This window comes from Colobus angolensis, unplaced genomic scaffold, assembly GCF_000951035.1.
Source record: "Colobus angolensis palliatus isolate OR3802 unplaced genomic scaffold, Cang.pa_1.0 Scaffold372, whole genome shotgun sequence".
NCBI classification, from domain to species: domain Eukaryota; kingdom Metazoa; phylum Chordata; class Mammalia; order Primates; family Cercopithecidae; genus Colobus; species Colobus angolensis.
In genome coordinates this window covers 395,013-411,786 of record NW_012117066.1, presented here as the reverse complement: position 1 = coordinate 411,786, position 16,774 = coordinate 395,013, and the positions used below count along the sequence as shown (strand labels likewise).

General features: G+C 40.7%; 1 protein-coding gene across 1 annotated transcript in view; it reads right to left on the bottom strand.

The window, feature by feature from the left end:
- Positions 1-16,774, bottom strand: part of THSD4 (thrombospondin, type I, domain containing 4) — a 704,860-nt gene that overhangs the window by 386,838 nt on the left and 301,248 nt on the right. The window contains exon 7 of the mRNA XM_011953812.1: positions 4,456-4,592. Coding sequence (XP_011809202.1) covers positions 4,456-4,592 — 137 coding nt within the window. The remainder of the gene's footprint in view (positions 1-4,455; positions 4,593-16,774) is intronic.

The window sequence follows — 16,774 nt, the reverse complement described above, 5'->3', positions numbered from 1 at the left end:
AATAAATAAATAAATAAATAAATAAATAAAAAAGAAAATGTGGTACATATACACAATAAAGTACTATGTAGCCACAAAGAAGAATGAGATCCTGTCATTTGCAACAACATAGATGGAAATGGAGGTCATTATGTTAAGTGAAATAAACCAGGCACAAAAAGACAAACTTCAGGTTGGGCAAGGTAGCTCACACCTGTAATCCCAGCACTTTGGGAGGCCAAGGTGGCTGGATTACCTGAGGTCAGGAGTTCGAGACCAGACTGGCCAACACGACAAAACCCTGTCTCTACTAAAAATACAAAAATTAGCCGGGTGTGGTGGCACATGCCTGTAATCCCAGCTACTCGGGAGGCTGAGACAGGAGAGTGGCTTGAACCTCCTAAGGCGAAGTCTGCAGTGAACCAAGATTGCAGCACTGCACTTCAGGCTAGGCAACAGAGCAAGCCTCCATCTAAACAAAAAAAAAAAAAAGAAAAGAAAAAAGACAAACTTGCCATGTTCTCACTTATTTGTGGAAGCCAAAAATTAAAACAACTGAACTCATGGAGATAGAGAGGATAAGGATGGTTACCAGAGGCTAGAAGGGTAGTGGGGGTTAAGGGGGAGGTGGGGATAGTTAATGGGTACAAAAAATAGAAAGAATAAATAATATCTAGTATTTGATAGCACGACAGGGTGACTATAGTCAATAATAATGTAATTTTAAAATAACTCAGAGTATAATTGGATCATTCATAACACAAAGGATAAATGCTTGAGGGGATGGATACTCCATTTACTCTGATGTGATTATTACGTATTGTCTGCCTGTATTAAATTATCTCATGTACTCTATCTATTATGTGCCCACAAAAGTGACAAATTAAGAATTTTTTAAAAATAAATGAAACACAGGGAGCTCCAGAACTGGGTAAACATAGGCTCTAGCTTGAGCTGAAACAGAGCATTCAAGCCAGCAATGGGTGGGCCTGGGGCCTTTACTTGGCTCGATGTGAGGACAGTGCCCTCCTCTCATGAGGACTCTTTTGTAGACTCAGCTCATATTATTATGCAATGCTTGTCACCTTTCATTAACTTTTCTTGCAAGCCTGCCTGTTTCTTTCAACTCTATGTGGCCAGGAGAGGCTTTGTGTCACTATTTCAGATGCAGACACACATCTTAGGGAAAACTGTCTGCGAGCGATGGCTTTCTCAGCCACAAGTCAGAGAGGTGGAAAAATCAATTCGAATTCTGGGCATCCAATCAAATATTTAGAACAGGACACGTCACCCTTTGAAAGTTGTAACGTAAACAGAAGTTCAGCCTGGGAAGCAAATGTACTTCTGATTATTTAAACTGAAGTTCTAGAGAGGACGGGGTAGTCAGTGGTTCCAACAACTTCAATGAGGGAACTTCAGGCAAATGCAGAGAACAAATGCAAAGTAGTATCCAAGTAGTCCTAGCAGCATCAGAACCCTATTAATATACTCACATCCTGGAAAATGTCTGTTTCAGGCTTTTAGCAATTATTATCTGCAAACTGTGTTGCCGTAAAGTTTGAATGTTTTTCATCAATTAGTAAGAATCCATATCCATGTCCTTATAAGTGTTTGCTTTTCTTTTGTATCATCAGCTAATAGACATCTAATGAAATACTAAGAAAACGTGTTCTCCCAGTGAAGAGACCACATTTCATATTCCTTCCAAGTCATCTCACCACCATATATTTATATTTCTGGCTCTTTGTTAACTATATTTTAATCAGTGTCCCTTAAAACCTTGCTACTCAAAATATGATCCAGGGACCAGCTGCATCAATATCACATGGAAGTTTGTCAGAAAAGCAGACTCCCAGGCCCTTCCCCAGGCCCTACTGAATCAGAATCTGCAATCCCCCAGTGATTCACACTATAGCGCGAGAGTGCTGACCCAAAAGAGCATCTGTATCTGACAAATCTATAACCAACAAGAAAAGGCAAATACTTTTGCATAGAAAATCCAGGTACAATGGTATATATGTAGGCATATGCAGTGATAATACTAATAAATGCCAGTATGCTTACTGAATGCCAGACCCTGTTATAGGGTCACGACTCTTCACCACAACACAGGACGTAGGTACCATCCTCCTTTTTCAGATGATGTACAGAAGCACAGAGAGCTTAAGTAACTTTTACAAAATCACACAGTAAATCAGTGGAAGAGGCATGACTTGAACCCAGGCAATTCGACTTCGGGGGGCAGGTCTGTAACCATTATGCTCTACCATTACATTCACCATTCCTCAGCAGTGTGCACCTGTATTCAGGAAATTAAACAGTTGACTTGGGATCTGAAAGATAAAGCTAGATTGCTATCAGGCCCATCATTTTAGTTCAGTAACATTTAGAAACAGAAAACATAAAAGTTGGAGATCATAAAACTCTAAGAGAATGCCCTTGGGTATTTTCTGAGGATGCTGAAGCTCTGAGACGATGTGTGAAAACCAGTGGTTTTCCCAAAGGAGCGGAAAAGTGGAGGCTGTGATGCTTCCCATGATGTTTCCTGCCTCTTCTATACCGCATCCTAATTCTCTCAGTGTTTGCTCTTCCAAAGATACTTCATACACATCAGATATCAAGTGACACCTTGTTCCTTTCTGAACTTGCATTCAAAATGTGAGAACAAAATCCTGTCATTTGCAATAGCATGGATAGAACTGAAGGACAGTCTGTCAACTGAAATAAGCCAGGCATACAAAGACACATAGCACATGTTCTCACTCATATGTGGAAGCTAAAAAAACCAAAATTGAACTCCTGAAGACCGAGAGTGAAATGACAGTTGCCAGAGACTGGAAAGGGTAGTAGGGACAGGGTTATAAAGTGAGGATGCTTAATGGGCAAAAAAATACAGTTAGAATGAATAAGATCAAGTGTTTGGTAGCACAATGGGGTGACTATAGCTAACAATAATTTATTGTATATTTTAAGATAACTAAAAGAGTAGAGGCTGGGCGAGGTGGCTGAGGCCTGTAATCCCAACACTTTGGGAGGCCAAGGTGGGTGGATCACCTGAGGTTAGGGGTTCAAGACCAGCCTGGCCAACATGGTGAAACCCCATCTCTATTAAAAATACAAAAAATTAGTTGGGCATGGTGGCGTGAGCCTGTAATCCCAGCTACTTGGGAGGCTGAGGCAGGAGAATCACTTGAACCCAGGAGACGGAGGTTGCAGTGAGCTGAGATTATGCCATTGCACTCCAGCCTGGGCAACAAGAGTGAAACTCCACCTCAAAAAAGAAATAAATAAAGTAAAATAAAATAAAAGAGTAGTGCTGGAATGTTCCTAATACAAAGAAATGATAAAAGCTTGAGGTGATGGATACCCCAATTACCCAGATTTGATCATCACACACTGTATGCCTGTATGAAAATATCACATATACTTCATAAACATATATATCCATTATACACTCATAATAATTGAAAATATACTTTTTTAAAATCTGAGAATATCAATCCTGCTTTATAAGTTATTTTGCATCCTATTTGAAACCTCCTCATTCAAAATGTTACTGGGAGGGTAGGCTGTGCTCACAAATCACACCTCAATATCCCTAATATTAAACATTGTAGCAATCTATATTCAAAGTATAATAGGAACTTTCAGGTGTTATCGCCAAAGAGCTCTTCCTGTGATAAAACTTGGTCTGCCAGCTAGCTATAGAGTGCTAATTAAGATAGACTCTTCGTTTGGGCTCCAGAGTCATTTACCTGCTAAAGCTTAGCTCCACTAATACATATGTAGATGAAAGGAGGGTAGAAGTTCAAGCGCAAATTAATGTGGCTACAGAATTTGTGCCATTTCATCTAAGATGCCTATTTTTAACCAAATGGTGCTTTCTGTCAACACTGAGCATCCCACAAGGATTCTCTCAAGCCCAGAATGTTTGCAGAACGCCAGGCGGGGAGTTCCTGGAACAGACTTCAGAAGCCCAAGGAGGTTGAAAACTTCCTGTTTAAAGTACAACTTCTGCTATAAAAGGCACGAAACAACTTTCCTTTGGAAGCCTGCCCCTTCTGGGGAGAGGCAAGATAAAATATGCCGTTCCCTTAAAATGCCACCCTCATGACGCCAACCATTTCTTGATTTAACCAGCAGTGCCCTTTCCATAACCTCCATTTCACAGGCAAGGAAGGAGCTCCAGATCCAACTAGCAAAGATTGCCGTGTCCCTTGTGAAGCTTGTGGTGTCAACATAAATCACTTAATAATGGAAATGCTAGAGTGGGACCTGGTGACGCACAAAGATCAAAAGCACAGTCAGGGCTGACCAAGCAGCCCCATCTCAGCCCACTCCTCCCAGAGTGCATGGTTCAGTGGCCCCGACGTAGGCTGGGGGCAGCTAGCAGCCTAGTCCCTCCCTGGAAAACAATGGAGTCAGCAGTCACAGATCAAACACCCTAAGAATTCACCCTAGTTCGGGGGCACTTACCTTGCACTGCCCGGACACACAGATGGCCGTGCCGTTCTGGTCACAAGGGGTGCCATCGATGACCTTCTCAGCTTGCCGTACATAGAAGCGGTAGCCCATTGCCTGGCAGTTCAACTCACATTTGCGATTGCCTTTTACTACCAAAATAAAATAAAATAAAGGTAAGGTATAAGCAATATCATCTCTGTGGAATCAGCACCTTTTTTCTTCCTATAATTTTTATTGAGATAAAATTCGTATAACATAAAATTAAGCATTTTAACCAATTATACAGTTCAATAAGTCTTTGTATATTCATAAGGTTGCATGTCCAACTGCAACCATTATATAATTCCAGAACATTTCCATCAGCTCAAAAAGAAGCCCTGTGCCTGTGAGCTGTCATTTCAATTCCTCGCTCCCCCTAGATCTTGGCAACCACCAATCTACTTTCTGTCTCTATTGATTTGCCTATTCTAGACATTTCGCAATCACACACTCTTTAAAAGTGCATGAAAGTTATCAGCTCTCCCCATATTCGATGACAGAAGGAAGGGATTGTATCTTGATCTATTTGCATATAGTAGTGATACAATGCTGAGTGAATATTATAAAGGAATTCTTAAAGACTCTCGTCATGCAAGTAACAGATTCTACTTTTAGACATCCTCCCATGCTTTGCCATTGTCATAATTAATTACGTTGGTCCAAAAGTAATTGCATGTTACTTTTGCACCAACCTAAATATATTTCATATATCAGCAATCACAGTGAGCACACAATTTTTTTTTTTTTTTTTTTTTTGAGACGGAGTCTCACTCTGTCACCCAGGCTGGAGTGCAGTGGCCGGATCTCAGCTCACTGCAAGCTCCGCCTCCTGGGTTCACGCCATTCTCCTGCCTCAGCCTCCCGGGTAGCTGGGACTACAGGCGCCCGCCACCTCGCCCGGCTAGTTTTTTTGTATTTTTAACAGAGACGGGGTTTCACCGTGTTAGCCAGGATGGTCTCGATCTCCTGACCTCGTGATCCACCCGTCTCGGCCTCCCAAAGTGCTGGGATTACAGGCTTGAGCCACCGCGCCCAGCGTGAGCACACAATTTTTATGTTCACAAGTCTCACTCTATAACCCAGGCTGGAGCACAGTGGCGCGATCTTGGCTCACAGCAACCTCTGCCTCCCGGGTTCAAGTGATTCTCCTGCCTCAGCCTCCCGAGTAGCTAGGATTACAGGTGCCTGCCAACACAGCCAGCTGACTTTTTTTTTTTTTTTTTTTATTTTTTAGTAGAGACAGGGTTTCACCATGTTGGCCAGGCTGGTCTTGAACTCCTGACCTCAAGTGATTCACCCACCTCGGTTTCCCAAAGTGCTGGGATTACAGACATGAGCCACCACACCCAGCCATATTCTGCTTTTTTAACTTAATATCTACATGGTTATATCATCTGTATGCCTTTTTAAATGGCTGCAGCTTCCTGTAATAATTCCTCCATTATGAGATATTTAAGTGGCTTCTCCATCACTCTAGGTTGAAGTTCAAAGTTCTAAGCGACGGATAAAACCTCTTTCAAGAGCGGAACCTCGCCTACCTTTATGGCCTCATTTCCTCCTGTTCTTCCTTAAATCCACATTCCTAAATACACATTCTACACACAACTAAGCACCCCCTCTCTCTAGCCGTTGCTTAACTGTTCCTTCCCTCACTTGGTTGGCCTGCATTTGTCCTTTGTTTGCATTTCCAGGTCACCTCCTCAGGAAGTCCTCCATGAATCTGGATCCCACCTGTACTTTTACCCCCTCTCAGGTTGATGTGTCCTCCTCTATTTCAGGGCTAACCATGCTATGTTGCAGTGTGGTTTTGTGATGATACAGGATGTCTCTGTCTTCTTCACTTTCATATCCCAGGAACCCAGCACAGAGCTTGGCACATAGCAAATGCTAAACAAATCTCTGAGGAATAAAACAAGGGATGGATAATTGAATATCAGCCTTTTCTCCCCCTTGTCTTTCTCTCCCCTCCTCCTGCTAGATATATTTCCCTACCTCAGAGTGTTTCTCTACATTTCTATCACTTCATACCAAGCCTGGCACACAGACGGTGCTCAGTAAATGCTAAATTACTTACTGCTACAAGGAACATCTCAGAACAATTTAGTTGCTTCCAAAATAAGAATGAAAATAAATTTCAGGCAAGGTATATTTCTGTATCTAAAAGAGACAGACAAGCCAAGCACACACTGATTTAAAAAAACAAAACAAAACAAAACAAAAAAACTGTTTTGGAGACAAGACTAATGCTTTGCTCAGCCATAGCCTGTTCCAGGCTGTCTAAAATCAGATTACCAGATTGGATAATATTGACTTTTTCCTACACAACACGATATAGCATATTTCCCCAGTGTGGCTGCCTGACTGTCATAGCAATAAACTTCCTTCTATTCCAAAGCCACTGAAAACCTCTAACAGGAAATAACATGGAGCCTCTGGGACCGCATGGTTCCGGATGATTGCATCATCTAGGTACTCTGAGCTCTATTTTAGAAGTCAAGAGACCTGGTTTCTTCCCTTGGCTGCCCAAAAGATATAAGAGGTGATTCAGGGGGAAAAAAAATAAAAGAATGCCAAGATGGAAGCACCTTTGGGATTTATTTCAAACCAAATCATCATTTGATAGATTAAACAACAGGCTTAAGAAAGGAAGTGACAAGTTGGAGGCAAAACTCATCTCCTACAACTTGCTTTCTCATTTCATCTATCAAGACCCTATTCCCTCTCTCCCCAGCTCCTGACTTTCTCAAGCACTAGAACTATCCAGGTGCCTTACACTGTAAGTAATAAAAATGTCTGTGAAAGGCAGCCTCATCTGAGAAAGGGTTTGGGGTCCTCACTTCTCTTGGCTTTCTCCCAACTATCTCTATCCTTTGAGATACTATCTTTTGGGGCCACAATTTTATTCCTCAATATTTGCAAACATACTGCAAAACATTCTGAGGGAAAAAACAAAAAACAAAAGAAACTAAACATGAGACAATTACAGTAGAATCACCAAATGGCCACAAGAAAAAGAGCCCAGAGGAATGGCCTTAACTCTGGGCTCCTCCCACCAGTAGACACTGGGGACACTGCGTCTGCCTTCTCACACTTGCAACTAGGAGATAACTGAAACCTGAGGACAAGGGACTTCTTAACAAAACTGCCTAGCATCCTGTTGCCTTAGAAAATACTCACCCTAGTTCTTCTCATAAAATTATGTAATGACTTCTCTAGACCCTGCATAGACTTCCTACCCACTGCCCCCACCTTTGTGTCTGTGTGAGATAGGGTCTTGTTCTATCACTCAGGCTGGAGTGCAGTGGTGCATTCTTGGCTCACTGCAATCTTGACCTCCCAGGCTCAAGCCATCCTCCCATTTCAGCCTCCTGAGTAGCTGGGACTACAGGTGTGCACCACCACACCCAGCTAACTGTTGTATTTTTTGTAGAGATGGGGTTTTGCCATGTTGCCCAGGGTGGTCTTGAATTCCTGGTCTCAAGTGATCCTTCTGCCTTGGCCTCCCAAAGTGCTAGGATTACAGGCATAAGCCTCTGCCCCCCGCCCCCAACTCCTTTAAAATTCCTCATAAAAATACATTTGGGCTGGGCACAGTGGCTCATGTCTGTAATGCCAACGCTATTGGAGGCTGAAGCAGGAGGACTGCTTGAGTCTAGGAGTTCGAGACCAGCCTGGACAACATAATGAGACCCTGTCTCTACCACAAAAAAAAAAAAAAAAAAATTAGCTGGGCGTGAGGGTGCACACCTGTAGTCCCAGCCACTCAGGAGGCTGAGGTGAGAGGATCCTTTGAGCCCAGGAGTTTGAGGCTAAAATGAGTTGTGATTGTACCACTGCACTCCAGCCTGGATGACAGAGCAAGAGCAAGATCCCATTTCAAAAACAACAACAACAACCTTTGAAGGGTTTCAAATTAAGGTTTTGCATGGATATTCACTTTATTCTTTTTTTTGTTTTTTGCCTTTAAGTAAAGTACAATTCTGATGCCAGGAGACTCTTCTCTAAGCAGATTTTGTCAGGTTTTGTTGGTGCAGGGAAAGTGGGAAAACAGAAGGGGTGCCACAGCTGGAAGCAATGGGATAAGAGGAAGTAGGCACCAACTTCTCTCTGTTTCTCTCCTTCTTTGTTCTCATCTGTTTCCTGAATGTCCTCCCTGCCTCCAAAAGGAACATTTAACCATCCACACACTAAAGCAGTGGTTCTTACTGTGGTCCTGGGACCAGCAGGACCAGTGTCACCTGTGTGCTTGCTAAAAATCCAAATTCTTGGGCCTCACCCCAGACATCCTGGATCAGAAACTCTGGGGATGAGGTCCAGGACATGGTCAAGTTTGGGAATCATTGCTCTAAGGAAAATCAAGCAGTGAGCTGACTTGGAAGCAGCTGACTCTTATTTTGAATCAAAGATATTCAGATCCCATGCCTGAATTTAAAAGATAATATAACCCCAAATATAGGCACTCTAATTAAATTCGGGATATTAGCAGGTATCTGGAGCCCTGATATTTAAAAGCCCTCTAATCATGAGAAAAAAAATGCTGGTGGCTGTACAAGAAAATTTAGGTTACTAAGAGTAAAGCAACTAAAAGCTAAAGAGCTTACCCTTGAATACAAGATTTAAATCACTCATTGAATTCTGTTTCCTTGGAAAAGCCATTGATATAATAGTGAAGATTTTTTAAAAAAGTAATAAACTCAAAAGAAAAAGAAAATAGAAAAGGAGTTAATGGTTACAAAATTTTTAGGAAACCGGAAAGCAGAAGGACTCATCGTAATGACTAAGCCAACCCAAGAAAGCTGATCCTAGGCAGCAATAAAAGCAGCAAAGCTATGCAGCATTACAGAGTCTCCAAAAGGTAACTTTGGAAATGGGGGAGAAAGCAGACCTAAAACTGGAACAACTATGTCTAAGAGTTGTAAGAAGTAGTTAGACGTTCTGCTTTCCAGAATGGCTGTCAGTGCCTCTGAAAATCAACTCTTCCATAAAAGCAAAAGGCAAAAGGCAGCTAGAGTAGCTCTACTAATATTTTGGATAAAGTAGACTTTAAGACAAAGATTGTTACTAGAGACAAGAACATTTTATAATAATAAAAGAGTCAATCCATCAGGAAGACATAACAACCAAGCCCCTAAATACATAAAGTAAAAACTGACAGGCTGGGTACGGTGGCTCATGCATGTAATCCCAACACTTTAGAAGGCCAGGTTGGGCTGATCACCTGAGATTGGGAGTTTGAAACCAGCCTGGCCAACATGGAAAAACCCCATCTTTATCAAAAATACACAAATTAGCCAGGCGTGGTGGCATGTGTCTGTAATCCCAGCTACTTGGGAAGCTGAGGCAAGAGAATTGCTTGAACTCGGGAGGCGGAGGTTGCAGTGAGCTGAGATCATGCCACTGCACTCCAGCCATGGGTGACAGAGCAAGACTCCATCTCAAACATACACACACACACTCACCCCCCAAACAAACAAACCTGACAGAATTGAAAGAAGAAACAGACAATAATACAATGGTAGTTTCAAACTTTTATATCCCACTTTCAATAATAAATAGATCAATGAGACAGAAGATCAATATGGAAATACTTGACTAACACTATAAACTAGTCTTAGATATCTACAGCAGATCAATAAGGAAATAGAATACTTGAACAACACTATAAACCAATTAGACTGAGATAGCTATAGAAGATCAATAAAGATAGAGAATACTTGAACAATACTATAAGGCAATTAGACTCAGATAGCTATAGAACACTCCACCCAACAGTAGCAGAATACACATTCTTCTCAAGTGCACATGAAACATTCTCCAGGAGGGAATAAACGTTGGGTTATAAAATAAATTTTAATAAATTTTAAAATATCAAAATAATGAAAAGTGTTTTCTCTGACCACAACTGAATGAAATAAAAAAATAGCAGAAAAAAATTGGGTAACTTTTTAATACATGGAAATTAAACAACATACTCCTAAATAAAGAATCAAGAAAAAAAAAACACAGGAAAATTAGAAAATACTTTGAGGGCCAGGAACGGGGCTCATGCATGTAACCTGTAACTTCAGGAGTCAAAGGCAAGAGAATCACTTGAGGCCAGGAGTTCGAGACCAGCATGGGCAAAATAGTAAGACCCTACCTCTTAATTGTATTTCTGTTTACTATCAATGAGTATTCTGAAAATGAATTTGAAAAAGAAATTCAATTTACAATAGCATTAAAAAGAATAAAAATATTTAAGAATAAGTTTAAATAAAGAAGATTTATTCATTGAAAACCTCAAAATATTATTGAAATAAATTAAGGAAGATCTAAACAAATGGAAAGATATCACATTTTCTTGGATCTAAAGATTTAACATTGTTAAGATGGCAATACTCTCCCATATTGATCTACAGATTAAACACAAACTACCAAATGGCCTTTTATTTTTCTGAAGGTAATCCTAAAATTCACACAAAAATGCAAGGGACCAAAGAAAAACAGCTGGAGGATTCATATTTCCTGATTTTAAAACTTACTACAAATCAACAGTAAGTGTGGTAGTTTCATAAGGCTAAACACATAGATCAATAGAATAGAACTTAAGAGTCTAGATATAAACCCTTACATTTATGGTCAATTGATTTTTGACACAGGTGCCAAGACAATTCAATAGGGAAAAAACACTGTTTGCAGCAAATGACAGCAGGATAACTTTGCATATCTACCATGCAAAAGAATTAAGTTGGATCCCTACCTCATACCATATACAAAAGATAACTCAAAATGGATCATCAACCTTAATGTAAAAACTAAAACTATAAAATTCCTAGAAGAAAATGGGTATAAATCCTTGTGATCCTGGATTTGGCAATGGTTTCTCAGATGATATGATATCAAAAGAATAAGTGACAATAAATAAATAAATTGAACTTCATCATAATACTTCATTGAGAAAATGACACAATAACCCATGGAATAGGACAAAATTTTTGCAAATTGTATATCACATAAGAGACTTGTATCCAGAATCTGTAAATAACTCTTATAACTCAGCAATATAAAGACAACCCTATTTAAAAAATGGACAAAGTGTTTGAATAAACATTTCTCCAATGAGGATATACAAATAGCTAATAAGCACATGAAAAGATGCTCAGTATCAATAGTCATTTGGGGCATACAAACAAAACCACAATGAGATACAACTTCACACTCACTACCATGGCTAAAATAAAGAAGACAGAGAATGACAAGTGTTGACAAGGATGTGGAGAAATTAGAACCATCATACAATGCTGGTGGGACTCTAAAATCAAACTGCCTTTTTTGAAAATATATGGTAGTTCCTCAAAATGTTAAACATAGAGTTACTACATGACCCAGCAACTCTGCTTTTAGGTTTACACTCAGAAGAAATGAAAACCTACATTAACACAAAAAAGTGTACATAACTATTCGTAACAGTTGTCTTTGTTTGGGCTGCCATAACAAAACACCTTAGATTATGTCATTTATAAACAACAGAAAAGGCTGGGCATGGTGGCTCACCGCCTTTAATCCCAGCACTTTGGGAGGCCGAGGCGGGCAGATTGCTTGAGATCAGGAGTTCGAGACCAGCCTAGCCAACGTGATGAAACCTTGCCTCTAATAAAAATACAAAACTTAGCCAGGCGTGGTTGCACACGTCTGTAATCCCAGCAACTCAGGAGGCTGACGCAGGAGAACTGCTTGAACTCAGGAAGCAGAGGTTGTAGTGAGCCGAGATCGTGCCACTGCACTCCAGCCTGGGTGACAGAGCAAGACTGTAGAAAGAAAGAAAGAGAGAGACAGAAAGAGAGAAAGACAGAGAGAGAGAGAGAGAGAGAGAAAGACAGAGAGAGAGAGAGAGAAAGACAGAGAGAGAGAAAACAACAGAAATGGATCTCTCAGTTCCAGAGGTTGGGAAGTCCAACATCAAAGTACCAAAAGATTCAGTGTCTGGTGAAGGCTCTGTCTGCTTCGCAGATGGCACCTTGTTGCTGTTACCCTTGCACATCAGAAGACACAAGGGAGCTTACTCAAGTCTCTTTTATGAGGGTACTAATCCCTTTAATGAGGTTGGAGCCCTCACGACTTAATTCCAAAAGATCCCACTTCTTAATGATATCACATTGAGTATTAGGTGCCAGCATATGAATTCTGGGGTGACACTAACAATCAGACTGTAGCAGCAGCATTATTCATAACAGCTAAAAAGGGGAAACAACTGAAATGTCTCTCAACTGGTGAATGGACAAACAAAATGTGGTATATCCATACAATGGAATATTATTTGACAACAGGAAGATTAAAGTATGGATACATGCTATAACATTGATAAATCTTCAAAACATTATGCTAAGTAAAAGAAGCCAATCATATAAGGCCACATATTGTATAATTCCATTCACATGAAATGCCCAGAATATGCAAATCCATGGAGAAAGAAAGTAAATTAGTGGTTCCCAGGGCCTGAAGAAAGGGGATAATGTGGAGTGACTGCTAATAGGTATTGGCTTTCTTCTTAGGATAAGGAAAATGTTTGCAATTATATCGTGATAATAGTTACATAATTGTGAATGCACTAAAACAACTAAGCTGGTGAATTTTATGATTTATGAATTTTATTTCAATAAAGTTGTAATTTTACAAAAAGGAAAAGAAGCAATTAGTTTCCCACATTCACAGGAAATCATCAAATAAATAACTCAAGACAATTTCTGTTTCCAGATTGCAGGAGTCTATCAAGTGCCCAGGAAAATGGTGTCAGGACTGGGATTTGATCTTTCCCTACTTACAATCAATAAGTTATCCTGTTACTGTTTCATGGATACAAACAGAAGATAGAAGGTTTCTGAGTGAGAGATAAACAAGAGCAAGCAGTGTGAGCATTAGTATGTGTCAGTTTCCCTTGCCCCCAAGCTCCACAGGGGCAATGCATAAGGGCAGGGCCCATGGATACTGCATATACAGTGGCTTTGTATTGCAGCTGAAGAACACTGAAGTTGAGAGATCTATTGCTTTTATTGAAAGCAATAAGCAACCTCTCATCCCTCAAGGTTGCTCACTGCAAATACAAGCCTGAGAAATAATCTGATTTTAGGGTGGTCAAGGCCTTGCATTCTTGGTCTACTCCAAAGACTTGTAAGAGTACAAGAGACCCATGAAGAAGTGTCTCCCAATAAATAGATAAAAATAAACCCTCATGAAGGTCACATCACTTGAAATTTCAAGACACTGGGACAAAGAAAAGATAATAAAGTACCCTGAATAGAAACAAAATAGTATCGGATTTCTCAACAATAACTTTGATGGCTGAACAATAATTGAGTAATGCCTTATAATTTTTGAGGCACAGTCATTTCAAAATTAGCATTCTATATCTAGTCAAATTATTAATCCTTAGGAGAAAATAAAGCATTTTCAGAAATGCAATTCTCACTCAATTTACCTGTCATGCACCCTTACTGGAGGATGTAGACTACCACAATAAAGGAGTAAAACAAGAAAGTAGAACATGTGGGATCCAGGAGACAGAATACCTAAGCCAAAAAAAGAAGCAAAGAGAATGCTCAGGACTAGGAAGAAAGGAGCTCTCAACAAGACAGCTGTACACTAGGAAAAGACTAGAGCAGGTCAGAGAGTTCCAGGAGAGAATTCTTCAAGATGAAATGGGTAGAATACCCAATACATTTTGAGATATTGAGATTTTAAGATGTTGAGACATGAAGCTACTGAAAGATGATGTACACAATTTAGAAGAGCTTGGGTTGAATTAGCATGAAGTACGTAGAAAAGAAGGCAAACTAAAAATCAAAAGGTATTTATCAACAAAAGGAAGTCAGATTTCAGGAAAGGAAATATAATCCCAGTATATGTAGTGGATGCTTCACTATGGTGCCCAGATAACCTACCCCTACCTGCCAATCCCAGTCAGTCACACCCCTCAACAGTTAGGAGCTGGCTCACAGGTGTGAATTTCTGGAGCTTGCGCTGTGCCTGAGGGAGCTGCCTCCCCCAAGGTTAAGCTCCTCCCCAGGAACAGCTCCATGTAATGACTGGTCTCTGGTACAAAGGCCCACCCTGTCTCAATTGCTGGTAACTCTTCAGGGCTCTCCCTGCTCAGAGCTTCCTGTAGGACAAGTTGAGGCCTTGGTGTGACTGCATCACAGCCCAACTTTCCCTCTGTCCAATCCTGCCTCCCACATCCATCACAGGTGTTGTGCCCCATGGAACACTGGGCACAAATCTCTGCTTTAGGATCAGTGCTCTGGAAATCTGATCTAAGGTAGTATATCACATGGCTCCAGTGTGAAGTGCATGTACATAGTCTTCATACTGTAAGCAATGGTTATGAATCTAAGCCAAATTACAACAATTATATTGAGAGGGTGTAGGATGGGGAGTGTGTACGCATGGTGAGGTCTAGGGAGAGGATAATGAAAGAGGACAAGATCTTCATTTTTTATGTTTTTTAAAAATTATTTTACTTTAAGTTCTAGGGTACATGTGCACAAGGTGCAGGTTTGTTACATATGTATACATATGCTGTGTTGGTTTGTTGCACCCATTAATTTGTCATTTATATTAGGTATTCCTCCTAATGATATCCCTCCCCCATCCCCCCACCCCACAACAGGCCCCGATGTGTGATGTTCCCCACCCTGTGTCCATGTGTTCTCATTGTTCAATTCTCACCTATGGTGAGAACATGCGGTGTTTGGTTTTCTGTCCTTGTGACAGTTTGCTCAGAATGATGGTTTCCAGCTTCATCCATGTCCCTACAAAGGACATGAACTCATCCTTTTTTATGGCTGCATAATATTCCATGGTGTATATGTGCTACATTTTCTTAATCCAGTCTCTCATTGATGGACATTTGGGTTGGTTCCAAGTCTTTGCTACTGTGAATGGCACTGCAATAAACATATGTGTGCATGTGTCTTTATAATAGCATGAATTATAATCCTTTGGGTATATACCCAGTAATGGGATCACTGGGTCAAATGGTACTTCTAGTTCTAGATCCTTGAGGAATTGTCACACTGTCTTCCACAATGGTTGAACCAGTTTACACTCCCACCAACAGTGTAAAGGCCTTCCTATTCCTCTACATCCTCTCCAGCACCTGTTGTTTCATGAAGATCTTCATTTTCAACAGAACAAATTTAAAATGTAAAAACCCAGAATTAGCCGGGCGCAGTGGCTCATGCCTGTAATCCCAGCACTTTGGGAGGCCAAGGTGGGCGGATCACGAGGTCAGGAGATGGAGACCATCCTGGTGAACACAGTGAAACCCCGTCTCTACTAAAAATACAAAAAACTATCCGGGCAAGGTGGCAGGCACCTGTAGTCCCAGCTGCTTGGGAGGCTAAGGCAGGAGAATGGCGTGAACCCGGGAGGCGGAGCTTGCAGTGAGCAGAAATCGTGCCACTGCACTCCAGCCTGGGCAACAGAGCAAGACTCTGTCTCAAAAACAAACAAACAAAAAAACAAAAAACGAATTAACAATATAAGTATTATTTAGAGATAAGGTAAAAATCAGAAGAACAGCTAAAATGGTTGGGGAATAGGAAAGATTAGGGAAGGGGCAAACTTTTAGAACTATTTGACTCTATAAATCATGTACACACATAACTTGAAAAATCAATTTTCAAAAAATCTAGAAAATGACTCTAACAATTCAGGTTCTTAGAAACAAAATCCTTCTGTGCAGTTATTATTAATGGGAGGTCCCTCCCATCTCTATTCAAAATCAACAAAAAACTACAAAACTCCTTGCTGTCTTCTTAGGAATTTTGCATAAGTGGAAGACACTTGCAAAAGGGAATGCTGCCTTCTAGGGAAGCAAAATGTTGCTAAAGTGTTGAGGGTTTGGATTTTAGGGAGCCTTGCTACTGCATAGGTTTGCATTTGCTCTCAGTCAGCAAGAAGGAGACTTTGGGAGGGAAGGGAGGGGCCAAAGAGTGGAAGGAAACAAGGTTCAAGCTTTTCCCACAATTGCACATTCTCCTGCTCTCATTTTAGTGGGGAGAAAAATTCAGGTACGAAAAGAGGAGATTCTGTGCATAAACACGTGAAGCTGTTCCTGGAGAATAGGTAGCATCTGTGCTTAGCTGCAGATCCATTCAAACTTCACAAGGTCACTTCAAGTTGAGCACTGAAGCCCTCACTTCCCAGGCTCAAGTTCTTTTCTTTTCTTTTTTTTTGTGGAATATACGATATCCCTGTTCAAGAATTGCAGCCTAGTAAACGCAGCTCATAAAACTTGGAGGTGGCAGGGTGCTTA